The following is a 20,715-nucleotide window of genomic DNA, read 5'->3' as shown; positions in this document are numbered from 1 at the left end:
CAGGCAGGAGGAGACTGGTATTGTATTGTATTGATTGTGCAGTCGCATCCACAGCACTTAAGTGCTCTAGATACTGTCCTAAGTGCTTTACGCATACTCATTAGTCCTCACAACAACCTGAGGGGGTAATTATTATTATCTCCAATTTATAAAACCGAGATGCACAGAGGTTAAGTTAACTTGCTCGGTGTTACATAGCTAGTGAGCAGGAGAGCCATGGTTCAAACCCGGATGGGCTGGCCTTGGAATCTGCTACACAGGAAAAAAAGAGAGGAGCTCTGACTAAGGAATCCAGAATCCAGAATTTAGTTCCAATAGGGCTGCTGGCTCCCTAGGAAATTTGGCCCCATGTTCTTCCCCCTCTTGCTGGTCCTAAGCTTATTCACCCATGAAAAACATCACCCACTAAAGAAACAATTTTTGCAAAATGTTGGCATGTGCGTGAGCAGCGCTGGGTGTGACGGCGATAAAAGGGAGCCAAGGAACGGATCTGGGTTCTGGTCCTGCCTCTGCCACCTACTTTCCTGTGTGTGACACTGACACGTGGTCTCTGCTCTTTGAGCCTCAGTTTCCCTGGCTGTTCCAGATAATCTCTGGGTTTTCCTCTCGCTGTCACAACCTGTGGGCTCTTGGTCATTGCTTTGTCTGGGTTCAGTCCACTCACAGCAACCTCTGTCATTGATGTTTATCACACTACGACTGGGCCCATGGCCCCGTGCTTAAATTAAGTTGAGGAATTGAGGAGTTGGGAATGAGGGGAGATGAAGGGGAGAAAAAACTCTCAGTTTCTGAATTTGCTCCCCTGTGACGCATGATCTAACAAGAGATAAGCTGCCTTCCATCCACTGGAGTCCAGCTGGGAGACCTGTATGCTTTTGTGGGAGGAGCACAGAGGTGAATTTGGGCATTGGCTAAAACTTCTGACCCCCACTCTACCACTAACTAACCCACTCGGTCACCACGACTGGGTTTCCTCAAGCGTAGGAATGTCTACCTTGTAGAACTGGAAACTGGAATGATTAGCGAAATAAAAATGGAATATATATATACATATTCTAGCCCAGCATTGGGCACATGGAAGGTGCTCTCGTCTCTTTAGAGAAGAGGGAGTGAGGAGGATGACCCTGGTTAGTGGGGGTGCCCTCTCCCTGCCCTTTGGAGCTTTTCAGTTACCCTTGGTGTCTATTCTGGGTGCTGGTGGCTGTGAGTTGTGAGACCACGTTTCCTATGCTAGCTGATTAGCTCCCTGAGGACAGAATGGAGGTCCCCAAAAGACCTGTTCTGTGAAGCAGCACTCTTTTTCTCTGGTGGTGGGAAAAGGATGGAAAAGAGGGATCTCTTGGGCCATGTGCCAGTCTTCCCCTGATGCCCAGGAGGAGCTCAAGGAGGCTCTGTGGAGGCTAGGGAGGCGGCTTGTCCCCCGCCGGCGGGAGTGGGGAGGGGGGGCGCCAGGACTGTGGCGACAGCGACAGCGGAGGTCAGCGGGGGAGGAGGAGGGGTCAGTCTCCTCCAGAGAGGGTGGTGAGGACAGGCTGCAGGGAGGTAGAGGGAAGAAAACTTTTGAAGTGAGCACAGATTATGAGCCTGGAGGGAGGGACCCGGGGGGAAAGGGGTGGGGACCGAAAGAGTAGGAAGAAGTGGGAGGAGGGAGGGCGACAGACGGGGAGTCAAAAGCGGGGTGGGAGCGCAACTGGCAGGCTGAGAGCCTGAACGGTGGGCGGCGGAGGAGGCGGCCAGGAGCCGGGGCGGGAAGCCCGCGGACATTCCAGAAAGGAGGACGAGGAGAAGGTAAGGACGGACTTGCTTTCCAGAGATGAGACGACCCTTGAGGGGAGAGCCTTGAGTTCCAGGCTGGAGAGCAACAAAGCTCCTTCTCTGTCCCTGGGGGCTTGCCCCCTACTCCTGGCTAGTCCCTGTGCCCCTGAGGTTGTGAAGCAGCAGATAAATGACATTTGATTTATAAGGAGTGCTAGAAGTGGGAGGGGAGGGCCCTTGCCTTGGGTCTGGACTTGTGGCTCCAGGGGCATCTTCCAAGCTGCGCGGCGGTCCATCTCCAAGAACTTTGGTTAAGACGGAATTGGCCCTTTAAAAACCAAAACCATCACTGTTTTACGATGCTTCCTCTAGGCTTGGAATCTTTTTTGAAATGCTTTCCGCAGCAGCATCTAGGGGAGTGTTTTGATTTCCACCCCCCTAAGGCATGTTGGGTGGTTTAAAAATATTCCCTGCTTAGTTTCCTGCAGAGTATCATGTCCCTGCTGGCCTGCCACTCGCTGTCGCTGTCGGAGGAGAGAGGCTGGTGAGCCCCCCAGAGTGGAAGCGGGAGGAGGTGCCCACCGAAGGTCCCCTTTCCTCCTGGGTGCGGGGCCCCTTGGCCTCTCTTCTGAGCATGTGGCAAAAGAACCCCGACTTGGGGGTCGGATGCCCGGGTTCTGGTGCCCTGAGTGGCTGTGTGTCTTTGGGCCAGACACTTCCCCCTTCTGGGCCTCAGTTTCCTCATTTAGAAAATGAAGGGTCTGAAGTAGAATGATCCCTCCGGTCCCATTCAGCAGGAACATTGTACAAGGTTATGATTCCTTTGGCTCAAATGCACCTGGGAATCTTGAAAAAGGAAAGCTTCACATGAGGGTTTTACATCTTTCCTGTGCCCTTGCTCAGTTTTAACTTGACCCCCCCTTCCCAGTGTCACATCATATTGGAGGGATTCCTGGTTTTTACTCCTCTGCGTCTCACAAGGCTCTGGCACATGGGGTCCGACTGGCCGGAGAAAAGGCAGGACAGAGGAGCATTAGACGGGGAGTCAGGAGACCCAGGAGAAATCCAGCAAAACTGGAACGGAGACAGCAGCCGGCGTGTGGAGGTGCAGCCCCTCCGTGTGCCAGCTGGTGTGGGCTCACCACCAGGGACACGAGCTGGTGTTTATAGGCAGCCCAGCCTGACTTTCATTGTCAGCGGGCCCTCATCTTTTCCACCCAATGCTCCCAGAGTCCCAGCCCGGCCCAAGAGCCTGATTCACTGCTCTCTAGGGACAGCTCTGAACTTTCCACCTTCCGGCAGGTTCCCCAGGGCGGCAGCGCTGTTTAGAGCCTACTCCCCTGGCTGTTCCTCCAAGGAGCAGTCCTCTGACACGGCTCGGCTCGCAGAGCACAGAACACCAGGAGGTGTGTCCGCGGCTTCCACACCGGTGCCCTCTGGCCACACTCCCACCCAGAGCCATGAAGTTCATAGAGACATGGCAGGAGCACAATCATACTGTCCTGCTTTGCCTTTGAACCCCATGGACGTTCTCGCCGAGCTCCTGAGACTGGTTCTTGTCTGTTAGCTGCCTCACTCCTGTCCCCTGTCCTGCCATTGGCCAAAAGTCCTAGGCCATGAGGACTGGAAGAGGTCTCTCAGATTTCCTGTCACCTTCTTCGACTGATGGGGAAAACGAAGCCTAGGAAAGGAGGGTGACCTCTGAGGGCTGACGCAGTGAGTCAGGCCAATTTGCTTGGGAGAACATCCGAGCCTGCTCATGCCAACCTCGGCCCCTTAGGACTCTGTCCTCAGCTGTTTTCTGAGCTTCCATTTCTCTCCAGGCCTCCCTGCTTCTTCCATTTAAGCATCTCTACAGTCCTGTTTTCTGGCAGTGACACCCACCTGCCCACCTGCACCTCCTCATCTCTGCGGGCCGCCGGGGGCGGGGCGGTGTGCAGTGCAGGGTTATGGGCTCTGGCCGCCGGCGGGGGCTACCACCGTGCAGCTTGGCCTCTTGGAGCCTGGCTGATCCCACCGCATCAATGGAAGCAGGACAGGGGGGCTGCCTGGATCCGGCAGGAGACCCGTAGTCCTCAGGGCCAGGGAGACCCAAGGCCCGGGCTTAGCTCCCTGTGTCAGGGAAGACCTCCCCCGCCTGGGATTCTAGCAGTTCTCTGTGCCAGCTGGCCCCAACGTGGGCTCAAGGATTAAGCTGACCGAACGAAGAGATGCCCATTTTTCCAGGAAAGCTTCAGGGCTCCTAGAAAAGAAACTGACTCCTTGTCTCCAGTCGGAAGCTGCTGTTCTTGGAGAATGACAGCTTGAGTCCCCTTTGTGATTCACTTGTTTCTGGATATTAGCAAATCAAAAAAAAAAAAAAAAAAAATCAGCTTTCAACAATCCACTCACGTTCATAAGGAAAGGGAGTCAGGAGGTCTCAGAATCAGAGGTATTGAAACAGCGCAGAGAGAAGGTAGAATTTATCTAACTCAGAGTCACATTTGGGCTGGAATTTCAGCTGTGTGACCTAGGGAAAATTATTTAATGTCTCTGAGCCCCGGTTTCTTCATCTGCCTAAGAGGTTAATAAATGCCTTCCTTGTAAGGTTTTATGAAGATTAAATAACATAATGTACAGATTTCCCCCACTACCAGAAAGTTTGCTTTAGGCCACTTCAACTTTTACAAGAGACCTACAATATAGTGTCTGTTTCACTGGTGGAAATCCGAAAGAGGATTTATTGTCTTTAAGTTTATTTATTTATTTTTTTAAGTTTATTTGTTTATTTTTTTAAAGTTTATTTATTTATTTTGAGAGAGAGAGAGAGAGAGAGCAAGTGGGGAAGGGGGGAGAGAGAGAGAGAGAGAGAGAGAGAGAGAGAATCCCAAGCAGGCTCAGCACTGTCAGCAGAGAGCCGGATGCGGAGCTCAAACCCACGAACTGTTCAGATCATGACCCGAGCCAAAATCAAAAGTTGGCTGCTTAACTGACTGAGCCACCCAGGCACTCCCCAAAAGAGGATTTATACTTATGGCAAGGTCATTGCTTCTTCGCTTTACACCATTTTGGCCTACAGATGGTTTCATAGGAGCCCTCTACCTTTTTGGATAGTGGGGGAAACCTGTATTTAAAATGGCTATTATATATTAAGTGTTCAATGAACAAGAGAACAATAGGGTGGAATCCGGATCACCTGGTCCTCAGCCCGTTTCTTTGAACTACCTCTCATTTTATGTAAAAGCCTTTCTACAGGGAAGGCTCATATTGGCAAATAATTCTGAGGAAGAACCGCTTGGTTTTTATGACCACAGACTTTTTTTCTGGGACTACTTTTGCTGACCTCTAAGCTGGGGGTCAGAAACTCTAGCTTTGCCTTCTGGCTCTGCCACTAACTTGCCACACTATCACAGCTTTCTTCTCTACACGAGCGAACTAAGGCTCAGGGAGGGGACACGTCTCATCTAGAGTCACAGAGAAACAGCTGGGATTGAAAAGAGGCCCTCTTTCAAGGCTCTTGTTCAGAGACAACTTCCAGGACCTTAATCCAACCTGGCATCTTCATCGTTCAGAACCTCAGAAGAGGGCAGATGTGGTGAGGGGTCGGGATGGCCCTTCCCTCAGGTCACAGAATAGACTATCACCTATTTATTTCCCTTCCAAGTAGAACTGAGCCAGCTTCCAACCTACCCTGTGGATGTGCCTTTGGCTTGGTTGGTGAGCAGATCCAAAAGTGCTGCAGTTTCTCAGAAGGCAGGAATTACATGAAGCACACGTTTTGTAATGTGACCTCCAATGGAGTCCATCCCTAGACCCAAAGGCTTGACTTAAGAGAAAAGTCTGGAGGCAGGCCGGGCCTATTTCAAGAACGAGAGAGGCCTGATCTGAGTGGGGCCCTGTACCTCCCTTCTTCTCCACGCTTGCCCCCGAGGGTCTGCGCACCCAGTGAAATAATTAACTTACAGTGAAATGAATATCCTTCCCATCGCCCATGTTTTCTGACGGTCACCTTCCCCACCCGGTGCTACAATGAGGGTCCCTGTGAATCACTGTAACCGGCCGGCTGCACTGCCAAAGTCTGTGTCAGGTTGACTAGTTGGGTCATGCCAGAGAGGAGTTCTTACTGGGAAATGTCAGAAACGAAGACAAGGGCCTCACCTTCCCGAGGGCCTACTATGTGCCAGATACTGTTCTAAGGGGCCTCCACACATCCACGTATTGTTTAACCCCCACAGGGAAACAGTCCCGTTTTTCAGATGAGGAGGAAACCGGGAGGCTAAGTGGCTTGCCTAAGGGCTCACAACTGGAACGTGGAGGCAGGGTTCGAATCCCACCATTTCGCAGGAAACGTGAGGCCCACTACCTGTTTTTGTTTCTGCTGTTCTTGTCACGATTGGACATCAATGGAGCACCAAAGCCTGCTGTTTGGCCGGCCGCAAACCCGGCAGTAGACACTGCTGCAGCCAAGAGCACTTAGTGGCTAAAAAAGGAAATAACTTTCTATATGTGAATTCTGGCCAAATGGTGGCAGATGCTGAAGAGTCTGGGAATCCTGAGAACTGGGGGCCGAGGGCTTCGATGGAATCGTTCATTCTAGGAACAGCATATGCAAGGGCTGGCCAGCCAATAAGCCAGAGCCTAACAGCAAAAACCCTGAGCCTCTTCTGGGAAAGTGGGAAGAGCCCTGCTCAGGGAGTTAAGAGACTAGATAGAGTTCTGGTCATAGGTTTGTCACCAGCTGTCAGTGCTGGGGCCTCTTTGCTTTGCTTTCCCTTTGAGAGACACAGAGCGACGGTAGGCTTTGAGTCAGGCAGACCAGCTGCCAAGTCCCTTAGGCAGCATTTGCTACTGGTGTGACTTTGTACAAGTCACTTGACCTCTGAGCCTCAGTTTTCTCAGCTGTAAAATGGGATCATAGCTACTTTCCTACCAGAGTTAACAGAAGGGCTAAAGGTATAGTTGTAAAATGCTTCACACGTGGAAAACTCTCAACTGAGTGGTACCTGTTATCACTATTCTGAACTTTCCTGGAACCTGGTCTTCAGCTGGTATAAAAGTAAGGGATTGGTTTTGATTGATGTCTAGATTCCTTTCGGCTCTACTGTACTATATGAATCTATGACAAGATGGTGGAAATAATAAAGAAATGTAAGCATCCCATAAATTCAATTTTCATTAATACCTGCATAGGTTTTAATCAACCTTTTGGGGGTAATTAATAAGGACCTCCAATATTTCATTGTAATTGAATGTCTCCATTTGCCACTACCTCCCATCCACCTCTTACAAATATTTCTTCTTCTAACAGTTTAAGAAGAAAATTACTTATCCCGGCATAATTCTCCTTCCCCACTTTGCCTGCTCCCTTCCATCCCCGTGGCTTTGAAACAACTGTCTGCCAGTAGAGTGTTTCTGAGCGACCCCCTCTGTCCTTGTTAGAATGAAAATAATGAAATGGAGAGAGCGGTTAATTATCTGCCATTGGCGGGAGTCGAAGGGAAATTAAAGTGACACTTCATCTCCTCCATCTGTCTCCTTCTTCTCTCTCATCTCTGTCTCCCTCCCCCCTCTTTAGTGATCAAGCTTCAGGGGTGTAAGCCCCCTGCCCCAGACTTCTGAGAAGGTTGCCCACACTGCCCAGCTCAATAGCTGTAGCTGTATTACCCACATGGTTATTTCCCCGGAGGCCGAAGAGGCTGCCCCAAACCTAAGTCAGGAAAACAGTGGAAATTCTAAATGTGAGAATTACCCCCAAGCACTTAGAACTCAACTCCCGATTCTAACAGTCACTTTGAAAACATCCCTGCAGCGCTCACCTTATGTAAAAGTGGCCAGCCTCTGACTGGTAAGGATTTTTGGAGAAAGGAACTCTAGGTGATTAGATAGAATCCAGCACAGTTGTGAAGACAGGCAGGGGTATTGCTGTCAGACAAGGCCAGAGCCGGTTTTGGTGTCAACTCCTCTGCTTACTGGCCAGTCTTCCTCGAGTGACCTTGCTCAGCCAACCTCCCCCAGCCCGGATAAAAGGGAGGGGGATAATCCCCACTTGCCCAAGTTGTTGGGACAATCAAATGAGAAAACGCATGTCAAGAAACTTGCAAAATGTCTGGCACATAGAAAGGTCTCAGTCGCTTTATGTTATTATAATCATCATCGCCTAGACTGAAAGTTTGATTGTTGTGTCACTTGAGGTAAACTAGAAAATGGAGCTGAGCATCTCCAAGGGTAATGAAGATTGCTGATCTGGCTGAAGATCAAGACCACTTTCTTATGCAATCCTCCCTGTATTTCTGCATTTTAGTGAGAAACTGTGGAGGGGGAGGAAGGGGAAATCACAAAGACGTGCACTAATGAATAAGGGACAAAAGGGTTTTGAGATGATGGTCATGCTTGGTGCTTTACTTTATAAAGCCACCCTTGATGTCAGCACAGCACAGGAGTCCCATAAACATTTTCTGAACTGAGCTGCACTGATGTGGTATTATGTCCAAGGACCCTTTAAGTGAGGCCCCGCGGGTCCTTTTACAACAGAATTCTCTTCATTGGGAAACAAGTCAGCCCTGCTCTGTGCCACATTCCACTGTCTGGTGACCGGAATTATAGCATGGGCCAGAGTGCTGTTATTATTACCATGAATAACAACCTTTATTGAGAACAAGAGATCTGTCAGATAATGCCCCGAAAATGTGTCGTTGTCCAGAATTAGACTCAGGCTCTGCAGAGTGGTCTTATAATCTAATTTTGACAAACTTGGGTGAGCTTCCCCAGTGATCTGTGGGGAGGAAGTGGAGAAGAAACAGTCCATGGTGAGCAGGTACATCCAGTCCTGCTCTCAGCTAAGCAGAGGGCTCTGTCACCGACAGACAGAAGGAAGGCTCATGGGCTGCTGTCTCCCTGGTGTTCTGGTCACCACAGTCATTGTGCAGGTGCCCCAAGGTCACCCTCCCAGGGAGTCCCTCTACTGGCATCAGGTGTTTCAAGTGAGCTGAATGCTGTAATTCATTCACTGTGGTTGATTTTTAAAAGTACACGAATTAACCTATCAGGTGCAAGGCACAATGTCAACCACTAAGAGGAAAGAGTGGGTAGGGGGATTTTAGCGGGAGGATACAATGATGAACAGATACGGGCCTTTTCTTCAAGGACCTCAGGGTTGCGTTGGAGAATAACACACAGCCAATAGAGCACATAATTCTCATTATGTGTTTGAAACCCCAGTGACTTTACAGTTCAGTCTGAGGCCCAGCTTCTGACTTGGGGTTGGGGTGGGGGCACAGAAATGAGAAGGCAACTGTTATGTGTGGCTCCACACGACAGGATTAGAATCAATGGAAGGAAGAGAATTTTCAAGGGATCCCCATGGTAGCTTCTTGCTCTCTTGCAATATGCTTTCTTGAGCAGGAGAGACAGGGTGCTGTTTCAGCAGGGTGCTGGGTGGCACCTGAAACCTGCAGCCTACCTAGTTTATGCTACAGCCACTACTAAAGGACAGCAGGGTGATTATTGACTATGCCATGCCTTTTGTCCCCACCTCATCTGAGGGCTGTGTCCCATGAGGGTCTACCCACAGGAGCAAGTCATGTATGAAAAACATGGTCTATCATAGGGGTTGAGAACTACTCTAAACTCCTAGGCATGGCCTCCAAAGCCCTCCATAACCTGCCCCCACCTATTCTTTAGGCTCTACCTCCCCTGCTCTGCTCATTGCCCTCTAAAACCATGCTGCTTTTCACTTGGTAGATTTGTTCCTGTGGTTGCCTTTGTCTGGGATGCCCCCCACCTCCTCACCTCCACAAATGTCACCTCCACTTAACTCCTACTCAAGGGTTGCCTCTTCTGGGAAGCCTGGTGTATTTGCACGTTTGGTTGTGTCTGTATCCGTCACCAGACAGTGAGTTCCTTCAACATTGAGTCTTACTGATCTTTGGGGCCCTAATTGTGAGGGTGAACTGAATTATACTTTCCCATAATCCCCTCAGCACCCCACCCAGTGCTGGTCACATCAAGGGAGCATCATAAATATTTTATTGTTTGCCTAAAAGCTGGCCCCCAGGCCTTATTACTAAATGGTAGTCGAGTCTCAAATAACTCACTGCCCCAGGGTAAGAAGAAGCTTTTGAAGTATTGAAGAAGGAGACATAAGAATCGATGGGCTCTACCCTTGGAAGGAAGATGGAGGGAAGCGTTCTGGTGTGCACCAGACTTGACCAGAAACTCAGTGGTCTAGGTTCTATCTCCATTTGTCTTCATCTCTTCAAGCAGGTCTTTTAGCTTCTGTAGATGTCTCCTTCTCTGCACAACAGAGGCGACAGTCATCACCCCACAAAGTGGCTCTGAGGATTCCTCTGTTCAGCAATAAAAATTGAGGGTCTATATGTTCTGAAGGTATTCAATTGTGAACAAAAAACAAACGTGGTCCCGCACTCTTGGAGTCAACAAGAGAAGGTAGAAGAAGCATGTTTTGAACTGTGTAGGGTTTTATTTTTTCTTGCTGGACTTAAGGAAGATTTGAGCCTCCTTTTGATCACTCTGTAATCTTACTGCTAGATGAAGCATTTTTTTTTTTCAATCATTAAGAAAGTATTTATTATGGGGGCACCTGAGTGGCTCCGTTGATTACGTGTCTGATTTCAGCTCAGGTCATGGTCTCATGGTTTGTGGGTTCAAGACCCATATTGGGCTCTCTGCTGTCAGTGCGGAGCCAGATTTGGATCCTCTGTCTCCCTCTCTCTGCTCCTCCCCTTCTCAGAAAACAACAAAATAAAACAAAACAAAACACCAAAAATAAACAAACAAGAAAGCATTTATTATTTACCTAACATGAGAACCTAATGCAATAAGAATACAAAGTAGAAGACAGGGCTTTTGACTTGGAGAAATCTGTTACTCATTTGAAGGGAAAAGCTGTCAAATCCTTGAGGGCAGGACTCTTGCTTGATGTTATTGGATCAACAGACATCACTGAGGGCCCAGTAAGTGCCAGGTCTGGTGTCTCTTAGATATAATTTTCAGTACCCAGAACAGTGGTAGGCACGTAGAGGGGACTCAAAAAAGTACTTGTGGGGTGGCTGATAGAAAATTTTGGAAAATCAGTGTAAGGCAGCATATAAGTAAGAATGTACCCCATAGGCTGAACAGTAATTTAGAGTCTTTAGAGTTCAGGAGACGTCAAAGAGGGCTGGGATCAATTTGAGGAAAGACTTCTCCATTTCTACCTAGATCTGTGGGGTCATAGGAAAAGGTCCTGGCTATGAGCTTATGTTAACCCAGGTTGCTCTAATTTGGTTTTCTTTGAAAACACTGGCTGTGTAGGAAGGCAACAATGCTAACACTGGACTGGGAATGTAGGTACCTGAATTTTGTGTGTAGCCACGTAATACACAAAGTAGGGGAATAAAATGATTCCTGCTCACTATACACAAAAGCCTTCCTTTGGCCCTTTCCCTCTTATCTAAGCACCATGTCACTGTTACCAAGCAAGTTCCCTGGGGACTCTTCCAAATGTTTGCTTTGTCCCAGGATATGACACGCATAGAGAGGATGTTGAAGGTTTTGGAGTGAAGAAACTACAGAGTTGGGATGTTCTCATCTGGCTTTCGGGGACCATCTCTTTTGCCTTGGGGATTTCAGTTGTATCAGTTGCAGAAGGCTGTAGAGTTCAATTATCCAGGGTTCCTCAGAGGGTCTTGACCTAACAAGGCCCTCCCCAACTCCCTAAGCCAGAGCCAACTCCCCCGAGGTGTTCCCAGAGCACACTAAACTTTCTTAATGTTAACACACATCATGCTTTATTGCAATTATGTGTTTGGTCTCTCCCCTTCATTAAGGGATATGAAGGCAGTTAAGTTCAGTAAAAGCAGGGACTCCTTATTTGTCTTTTTAACTGCTGTGTCTTAAGGGTCTTGTATGATACCTGGTAACCACTCCTATTAAATGGATGAATGAGGGGCGCCTGGGTGGCTCAGTCGGTGAAGCCTCCGACTTCAGCTCAGGTCACTATCTCGTGGTCCGTGAGTTCAAGCCCCGTGTCGGGCTCTGGGCTGCCGGCTCGGAGCCTGGAGCCTGCTTCCGATTCTGTGTCTCCCTCTCTCTCTGCCCCTCCCCCGTTCATGCTCTGTCTCTCTCTGTCTCAAAAATAAATAAACATTAAAAAAAAATTTAAATGGATGAATGAAAGGGAAGGACTTTGTAGGTAGAGAGGAAAGGAGCTAAGACAAAGAGAGGTGAGAAGGTGTGGGCCATTTATACTCCCCATTTGTGAGTGGGGAGTTGTGTAGCCTAAGTATTGGGTATGTGAGCGGAACGGGAGAAAAGGATGTAGCTGTGCTGTGGAGGATCTCAAGTTGAAGTTAAAGGGTCTGAACTTCATAAGCAGTAGGAAGTCAGTGAGGATCACAGCTAAAGCAGTGAGGTGTATTATTGCCATTGTATTTGATAGAATTTATTCATGGCATGGGCAGCTTCCTTTGCCCCTTCTGACACACTTCCTGCCAAGAAACGGATAATAGTCTACAAAACATTTTGTATGCTGTACACCCAGTAAACTCAATGAATATCTAATCCACATATTTCTTTCGCTAAGTCCCCCCCCAAAGGGACCCAGTGTAGCTGGGAAACTGACTCTCATATTATAAACTGAGCAACTGGTACATGGCAGCAGCTTTAAGTTTCTCTGACCTCGCCTAAGTCATCCAAGAAGTCGCAGATGCGCAGTCCCGCAGTCCCGTCACCTGTTTGCGGCCTCCAGGGCACATGGAGTCTGTGTCACCCCTCCACCTCGTCAGCTAGTTTCTCTTGTTCCCTCCCCATGAGGGAGCCTACCTGATGTAACCGTCTTTCTCCTATTCCACCGCGCTTTCTTTCTTCCAGGTGGGATCCCTTGCACCGCAAGTGAGGGGGGCAGTAGTCAAGCCTCTTGGCAGACCAGACCAAAGCGTCACATTCTTTGCCCGGGACTATTTTTAGATCTCCTGGGGGACATGCAAGGAATGAGCGACACAAAAGATCAAGGGGAAAGTCTTCAGGGACTGAGGGCAGTTCGGAAAACTTGCCCCAAATTTTGGAAGGCTATGACATTTGTTTCTAGTTTTCCTTTTGTGTCTTTCTTATTTCCATTTCTGTTTCCCTTTCACTTTCTCCCCTTCTGCTCTTCCATCTGTTCTTTGTAATGCAAATCTCTTCTTTCTTCTCCTTCCCCCTCCTTCTCCATTCTTGTTCTTTCTTACCGTTTCCCTTGCTAGTAAAGTCTGCCTTTTATTCTTTAGTTTTTATATGGGAAGGACTGTGCTAAGTGCTTTTTATACATCGCCTCATAACACTCTATGAGATAAATAACAGTATCCTCATTTTGCAGATGGGAAATTGAGATACAGATCCAGTAGCTTCTCCAAGCTCAGTGGTATTTAGGGATTTGAACTCCACTTAACTAACCCCCAAACTGCCTTCTCTTAACCACTACGCGGTCTTTCCTTTTCCATTCCCAACTCCCTCTGGTCCTTTCCCTCTTTTTGCTCCTCCTCTCCCCTTCTCTCCTTTCCCATGTCTCCCCCACCTGCCCCACTTTCTCTCCCTCCCCTCTCTCAGACACTCAGCACATCCTGGTCCCTGCACGTGTGTGGATGACCCTGAAGGTGCTGAACACTAGGCACGTGCCTAGAAGAGATGACAGATCATTCAAACTCTTATCTAATCAACCATTTTCCTTTTGAGCAAACGCTCCACAATTTTCCACATTTGGAGGCTAAGGGAGGGGGGGACCCTTCACCACCTAAGGGAAAGGGCAGATGTCTGATCGCAAGCCAGAGGAAAGGCCTCAAGACCTGGATGGGTCTTTGATATGGAGGGGAACAGAGATAAAGCCCTTTACACTCATGTGCGGACTCTCAGGGGTGGGCAGCAGAGGCCTGGCAGAAGACAGGGCCAGGAGGCTGGTCTCTGTCAAGGAGATCCCAACTCAGGAGTCCAGGGAGCCTGCATCATGAAATATGGCACCCCACCCTGTCCTCCCTCGTATGCATAAAGAATGTTCAGATAAGAACCAGGGGCACATCGGCAGTAGAGATGTGAAGGTCAAGGTTTGAATTTGACAATCTCTAAGATGCCAGTAGATTCTGAGGTTCTGTCCTTCCAAGAAGGGAATATTTATGTTCGGTTCCCTCCTTTTTTTTTTTTCATTATAATATTTTATCACTCTGTTGATTAGGATTGTTTAGAGGCTTCAGCCATAAGGACATTTATTACTCATCAAGTAAGAATTCTGGAGGTAGGAGATTCAAGGGTTGATTCAGAGGCCTCAGGATATTGGTTGGCATTTCTGAGAATCTTTGGACAGTTTCAGACATCTTGACTCACACAGGCCTGTCCACACAGGAGGTAGTGGGGGTGGGCAAGACCTCCAGCGAGGTTCCCTCCATTTACTGGGGAATGGAAAAACATTTTCTAGAGCACTCCCTCTACATTAGACTGTCCCCATACCTGGCTGGCCAGATCTCACTGCAGTGGAGACTGAGAAGTGAAATCTGGCCTTTTTACCCTGCTACAGGGATGCGGCCAAGGAATAGGGAATTGGTTTGCTCCTGGGTAGGGAACACCAGAGCTTGCCACCCCTCCTTCATTCACTCAACTAAGACTTACTAAGCACCCACTCCGGGCTAGGCTCTGGGACAGGTGATGATGATACAGAGGAAAAGGCAATCTCTGTTCTCAAGGAGCCCCTACTGGAAGAACGCAGACAGGCAAGGACCACAAAACAAGATGGCAAGTGCTAGGAGGGAACTGAGTGTCCTCAGGGCCACCACAGGAGCTGAAGAGACTCAGCTTGAAGGATCAGGCAGGTTGGAGGGAGCCCTGACTGGGTTAAAGTTCTAAAGGGTTAATAGGATTCAGCTAGGGGTGAGGGGGCATGTGGCTGGGAAGAGGGCATCTGGGAATCTTCTAGGATATGGAACCAAAGGCACTCATGGGGACAGACAGGAAATGAGGCCGAGGAAGCAGGCAAGGGCCTGAGGAGAGAAGGTTTTGTTTGGGGCATTTATTCTGGATTTGAGGAGGAGCAGGTCTGGGCATGGGTGCCTTCTGAACGCGGGAGGATAGGCCGAGCTGTATGGTTGCAGTGGCCGCACCACACTGAGGCATAGCAGGTGGGCATGAACCCGAGCGCTCATCTGCAATGCTTTTCGCTGGTGTGACCCAACACGTTTTTGTTCGCCACCTCCCAAGACAGCTGGGCCATGTCCAAAGATGAGAGAATGCGTCCTAAGAGGCCAGACTTGCCGCCCCCTCACCTACTCCTTCCCCTTCGCCCAGTTCTGCCTTCTGGAGCCAGAATAATTCTTTTTCACCCCAGAGCTGTTCAAACCTATGGAACATTTGAGTTATGATTCCCAACATGTCATATACCTCAACTCATTTAACCCTCAGGACACTGACATAGCTATAGTCTATCCCCATTTTACAGACAGTCAGTGAGGCAGATGGCCAGCCTCGTGGTGGCAGAGACCATTCCTGTGTGTTTTCCGCTTCACCAGCATTTCTCCAGGCGTGGCCCTTGGAACAGCCAGCCTCAGGACAACCTGGGCTGCTTGGGGCAAATCCTGATCCCGGGGGCCACCCCAGACCTCTTGAAGTAGACTCTCTCGAGGTAATAGCACAAAATCCACACCGTAACACACTCCTCAGTCGATTTCCAGATCCATTCAAGTACGGGAATCACACTTGAATCTTGCTAACACAAACATTTTTAATCTTCTCTTTCCTTTTATCTTTTGCTGGCCTGGAAAAAAAAAAAAGAGAGAGAGAGAGAGAGAGAGAGAGAGCTTTTTAGGTGAATTTGACTCCTGAGTTGTCCTTTTTTTTTTTTTATAACTTTTTTTTTTTTTTTCAACGTTTATTCATTTTTGGGACAGGGAGAGACAGAGCATGAACGGGGGAGGGGCAGAGAGAGAGGGAGACACAGAATCGGAAACAGGCTCCAGGCTCTGAGCCATCAGCCCAGAACCTGACGCGGGGCTCGAACTCACGGACCGCGAGATCGTGACCTGGCTGAAGTCAGACACCCAACCGACTGTGCCACCCAGGTGCCCCTGAGTTGTCCTTTTTTAAAGAACACATTGGCATGGACCGGTGGCATCCCAGAGCATGACTGGACCCTCGAGACTCTGCAAGCCTCCCTCTCTTTTTCTCTCTCTTTCTCTGCCCCATTTGCAGAAGTCCTGGTGGCTGTCCCCCACTGAGCCGGAATGGGTGACTGGAGCTTCCTGGGAGAGTTCCTGGAGGAGGTACACAAGCACTCCACAGTGATCGGCAAGGTCTGGCTCACCGTCCTCTTCATATTCCGCATGCTGGTGCTGGGCACGGCGGCCGAGTCATCCTGGGGGGACGAGCAGGCAGACTTCCAGTGTGACACCCAGCAGCCCGGCTGCGAGAACGTCTGCTACGACCAAGCCTTCCCCATCTCGCACATCCGCTACTGGGTGCTTCAGACCATCTTCGTGTCCACGCCGTCACTCGTGTACATGGGCCACGCCATGCACACCGTGCGCATGCAGGAGAAGCGGAAGCTGCGGGAGGCCGAGAGGGCCAAAGAGGTCCGGGGTGCTGGCTCTTACGAGTATCCCGTGGCCGAGAAGGCAGAGCTGTCCTGCTGGGAAGAAGCGAATGGAAGGATTGTCCTCCAGGGCACTCTGCTCAACACCTATGTCTGCAGCATCCTGATCCGCACTACCATGGAGGTGGCCTTCATTGTGGGCCAGTACCTCCTCTACGGGATCTTCCTGGACACCCTGCACGTCTGCCGCAGGAGTCCCTGCCCCCACCCTGTCAACTGTTATGTCTCCCGGCCCACGGAGAAGAATGTCTTCATCGTCTTTATGCTGGCGGTGGCCGCACTGTCCCTCTTCCTCAGCCTGGCTGAGCTCTACCACCTGGGCTGGAAGAAGATCAGGCAGCGCTTTGCCAAATCTCGGCAGGGCACGGCTGAGTGTCAGCTTCCTGGTCCGATTGCCGGCATAGTCCAGAACTGCACACCACCCCCTGACTTCAATCAGTGCCTGGAGAATGGCCCTGGGGGGAAATTCTTCAATCCCTTCAGTAACAAGATGGCTTCCCAGCAGAACACAGACAACCTGGCCACTGAGCAAGTGCAAGGCCAGGAGCAGATTCCCGGGGAGGGTTTCATTCACATCCGTTATGCCCAGAAGCCTGAGGTACCCAATGGAGCCTCTCCAGGCCACCGCATCCCCCATGGTTACCAGAGCGACAAGCGCCGTCTCAGCAAGGCCAGCAGCAAGGCCAGGTCAGATGACCTATCAGTGTGACCTTCCAGTGTGGGGGAACCAGGACCAGGTGGGAACAAAAGAGGCTCAGAGAGGGAAGATGTGTCCCTACCGACCCCATCTCTCATTCTCATATCTGTTCTGCTCCTTTTGGGCTCTGGGTCTCAAGGCCATTGCTCATTCATTCCAGAAGGTAGGACCAGGGCTCTGCAAGTGCAGGCAGAGACATGACTTCCTACCCAGGCTACTGTCCCTTCCCCATCCTCTAACCGGTGTACCTAGAAGACTTTCAGATTCTTTAGTCAAGGGGGTAGAGGAAGAAAAGAGAACTGTGGCAAATCTGGCCTGGGAAGGATAGCCAGAAGGATAAGATGGCTCCCTACATACCAGCCACATACCAGATGGGTTCTCCAAGTTCCTATGGCTTCCTTGACCCGATCACCCTTCTTCCTGCAAGAAAGAGCCCAACGTTCCTAGCCAATAAAGAGCATGAATCAAGGACCTTACATTAGATGCGCTCTTGAATCTGTTGTCTCTGTGGGTCAAACCTTGGAGTGACAATGAGGTGGCCTTGGGCTGCCCTTGGCTGCCCTCACTCTATCCAGTCTTACTTAAAAAGAGGCCCTTGGCACTTGACCAGCAACCTCAACTTTACAAGTGCTTTGGTATGTACCTCTGGCAAATGTCCCACTTGGTGATGCTGCAAACTTTACTTCTGCCAGGGTGACAACTAACTAGCCCATGGGGGTGCACACTCCCCTAGGGAGCGACTGCGTACACAGGCCCCACTGGAATCCCTGCCACCACCTGTCATCCTGCGGCTCTTTTACAGCTCAACCTGATGATAGAAACCATCCCATCCCTCCCTTCCTTGGTTGTTCACTCAGTGCTCCCCTAAAGACCTTATCGACCAGAATGCCCAAGAAGCCGTCGTCCTCTCTCAGATCCTGACCAGATCACCAGCCACAAAGGCCAGTGGAATTTCCCTAGGTCTTATTAAAACAAAGATGGCATTGTGCTTCTCAGATTCCCGTTGGGAAAAAATAATTCTGCTGTGAAGATAAAAGTGAAAAAAAAAAAAAAAGAGAGAGAAAATACTGGAAAACTATTTTTCCCTCCTATTTATTTCCCTTGCTGACTGCCAACTTAGAGTGCCAAGAGGAGGTGTGATGACAGCTATGGAGCCCCCAGATCTCTCTCTCCCTGGAGGGCTTAGCAGGGGCATGGAAGCAGTAAGGGAATCTCCAGCTCTCTTGGCAGGGGCCTCATTTAAGAGCACACAAATTCCTATGTCTCCCTGGTGCTCCTAATGAGACTGCCAGAAAGCAGTGGGGACTGTAGACTGTGAAAAAGCCCTGCCTTCCCAGGGACTGGCCTGGTTTCTCTGTTCAGTCCATCCATAATGGGTGGTTGCCATTTTGGATGAAGGTAAAGGATGCTCAGAATTGGATACTGAGACTTACAGGGAGATGATTACTTCTTAAAATGCATATGTGTGTGTGTGTGTGTGTGTGTGTGCGCACACGCGTGCCAATAGGGTGGGGAGGGGGAGGGGGAGGAGAGTCTGAAATAAGGAAAGGAAACCTTAAAGGAAATTGTATCTTCCTGCCCTCACCTCCAGATGCCTGGCAGAGGGACTGAACCTCACTGTTTATAGTGGCATTGGCCTATGTAGGGGAGAGTTCGAGGCAGAGGAGGGTGAAGGTTCAGAGGTAGGCTCAGCCTCTGCCCCACTCACCTGTCTCCAGGCCCCTTTGCTTATTGGCTATTGGTGGCTAGAGAGAAGTATGAGGGTAGAGAGTTGGAGGGGACTGACCAGGATGCCATTTAGGGAAGAATGACTGCTCATTCCAGGTCCCTAGACACCTTTTTATCTATTGTCTGGCATTGGCATGAAGACTGTCCAAAACAAAACCAAGAAGACTCTCCTTCCGTCTCTAAAATGGGTTTATTTTGTGAAATGGGTGTTATTGGATTAGAAATCCTATGAGATTATCCTTGATGATGGGACTTTCAGTAATGAAACAGGAAATGATATGTGTAGTGTGTCTTAATAAAATTTGGCCCTGCATGTCGCTTTGGTGTCTCTTTCATGCCGCGACCACAAAGAAGGATGGCGGACTTGGTGGGGGAGGGAATCACTCGGACCCCACCCATCAGCCAGTAATGCAAACAGCTTTGGAGTCCAGCCTGCAAGGGTGAAAATCCCAGCTTCTGATTGACAGCTGGGCTCCAGCAAGCTACTTAATCTTTGAACCTTGGTTTCCTCGTCTGTAAATTGAGCTTTGTAGTATCTACCTTATTGGGTTGTTAAATGAGAGACCGTAAAGAGTTCAACAGAATGCCTGGGAAATAATATCTGTCACTAAATTATAATCATTGATATTGTTGTCATTATTGTCTTTATTATTTTCGTTATTGTGTTGAATTCATAGCATCTGAAAACCTGGGATGTCAAGAGATGATTCCAGAACTTTCCCCACGGAGCTCACAATCTACCAGTTAACTGAGGTGGTCCAATTAACTGAGGTCAAATTAACTCAAATTAACACAGAGGAAACAATTGGAATAGAATTAAATGGGAATTCATTTATTATCAATTCTAAGAACCACAGGCTCCGGGAAGTGAAACACAGGACGAAACGACATGGAACAAGATACTTGGCCTGGGCCTCAAGAGGCTGAGGTTTTAGACAAGTGAAGGCCTCAAGGATGACTCTGAAATGGGTCTGGGTGTTCCTATAGAGATACTGAGGCCCAGGAAATTTCTGTGACAGTGGAGGCTTCTCACTGGCCTCCCTGATTGGGATCACATCGTTTTGGATGAAGAGAAATGGTTCTTGCTCCAAACAAAGGGTCAAGGGACCACCTAGCACTTGACCAACCCTCTCCCCCCCGCTCCCGCCAGAGGTCCTATTTCCTAGAGGAAGAAACAAAGGCTGAGAAACACAAACAGAAGAATTCTCTTAATTCCTGGTCAGTGCTGTTCATCAGGGTAGGAAAGCTCATTGGAAGAGGCTTGCAAGATCATAGAACACATCTTATGACGGCAGAGTTGCGACTCAGGGGGCATCTGTCCAAGAGCAAGGTGCTCAGCCCACAGGGGCCTGCGGAGTCCAACTGGAAAAAGCCTCTGAGATCCATTTTTTCTCCTTGAAAAGAAGCAGTGCCTCTCATGGTTTTATAAACATAGCTATTAACATTTAACAGTTTATGTTACACCCAGACTGCAAAAGCCAAGGGACTTATTTTACAGCAAGTAAGATTTCAACCTCATGTATCTGCTCTCATTTTCTCTTCCTCTCCCCTTTAAAGGTTCATCACTGAGGAAGGTAGTACAGTGAACACACTGTGGATTGTAGGCCCCTGCAGACTCCTTTCCAAATTCCCTCCCTCCAGTGCCAGATAAGGTCAGAATTTCTACTACCAGTGTTTCATTACTGTGGTTAAAGTATCTTAGTGCTTAAGTGCTAATAACACTTTTATGAAGAATCATAGTAGGAATGAATTTCAGATTTCTTCCTAGTAGCAAATTTTCCCAGCAGAGAGAAAAACAGGGGAACAAGGGCAGTGGGCACCCCGCTGGTGTCTTGAAGGATTGCTTTCATGATGTGCGGATGAAGAAAACAGTGAGGTTCGAGGGGCTGCCAAAAACAGGATTCCCACTCCCCAATCCTCCGTTGACCCTAGAAGGCCCTGTAGTCGATCC

At 49.2% G+C, this 20,715-nt stretch overlaps 1 protein-coding gene and 1 long non-coding RNA gene across 10 annotated transcripts in view; one reads left to right on the top strand and one right to left on the bottom strand.

Moving 5' to 3' along the window:
* LOC123598589 overlaps window positions 1-20,715 on the bottom strand; it is a 100,337-nt gene that overhangs the window by 20,480 nt on the left and 59,142 nt on the right. For 4 of the 9 annotated variants that reach the window (XR_006712710.1, XR_006712714.1, XR_006712717.1 and 1 more), the window contains one exon: window positions 12,160-15,505. The exons of the other annotated variants lie outside the window; for them this stretch is intronic. This is a non-coding gene — a long non-coding RNA (uncharacterized LOC123598589). Of the gene's footprint in view, window positions 1-12,159; window positions 15,506-20,715 lie in introns of those variants that run through there. 9 annotated transcript variants of the gene reach the window in all.
* On the top strand, window positions 1,630-19,077 carry GJA5 (gap junction protein alpha 5). The gene is made up of 2 exons (XM_045478901.1): window positions 1,630-1,788; window positions 15,940-19,077. Exon 2 carries the CDS (start codon window positions 15,972-15,974, stop codon window positions 17,046-17,048), a length of 1,077 nt encoding a protein of 358 aa, XP_045334857.1. The 5' UTR covers window positions 1,630-1,788; window positions 15,940-15,971; the 3' UTR covers window positions 17,049-19,077.

This window comes from Leopardus geoffroyi, chromosome C1, assembly GCF_018350155.1.
Source record: "Leopardus geoffroyi isolate Oge1 chromosome C1, O.geoffroyi_Oge1_pat1.0, whole genome shotgun sequence".
In the NCBI taxonomy this organism is placed as follows: Eukaryota; Metazoa; Chordata; class Mammalia; order Carnivora; family Felidae; genus Leopardus; species Leopardus geoffroyi.
Note: the sequence above shows the minus strand (reverse complement) of the source record. Positions and strands in the feature narration are given on the sequence as shown.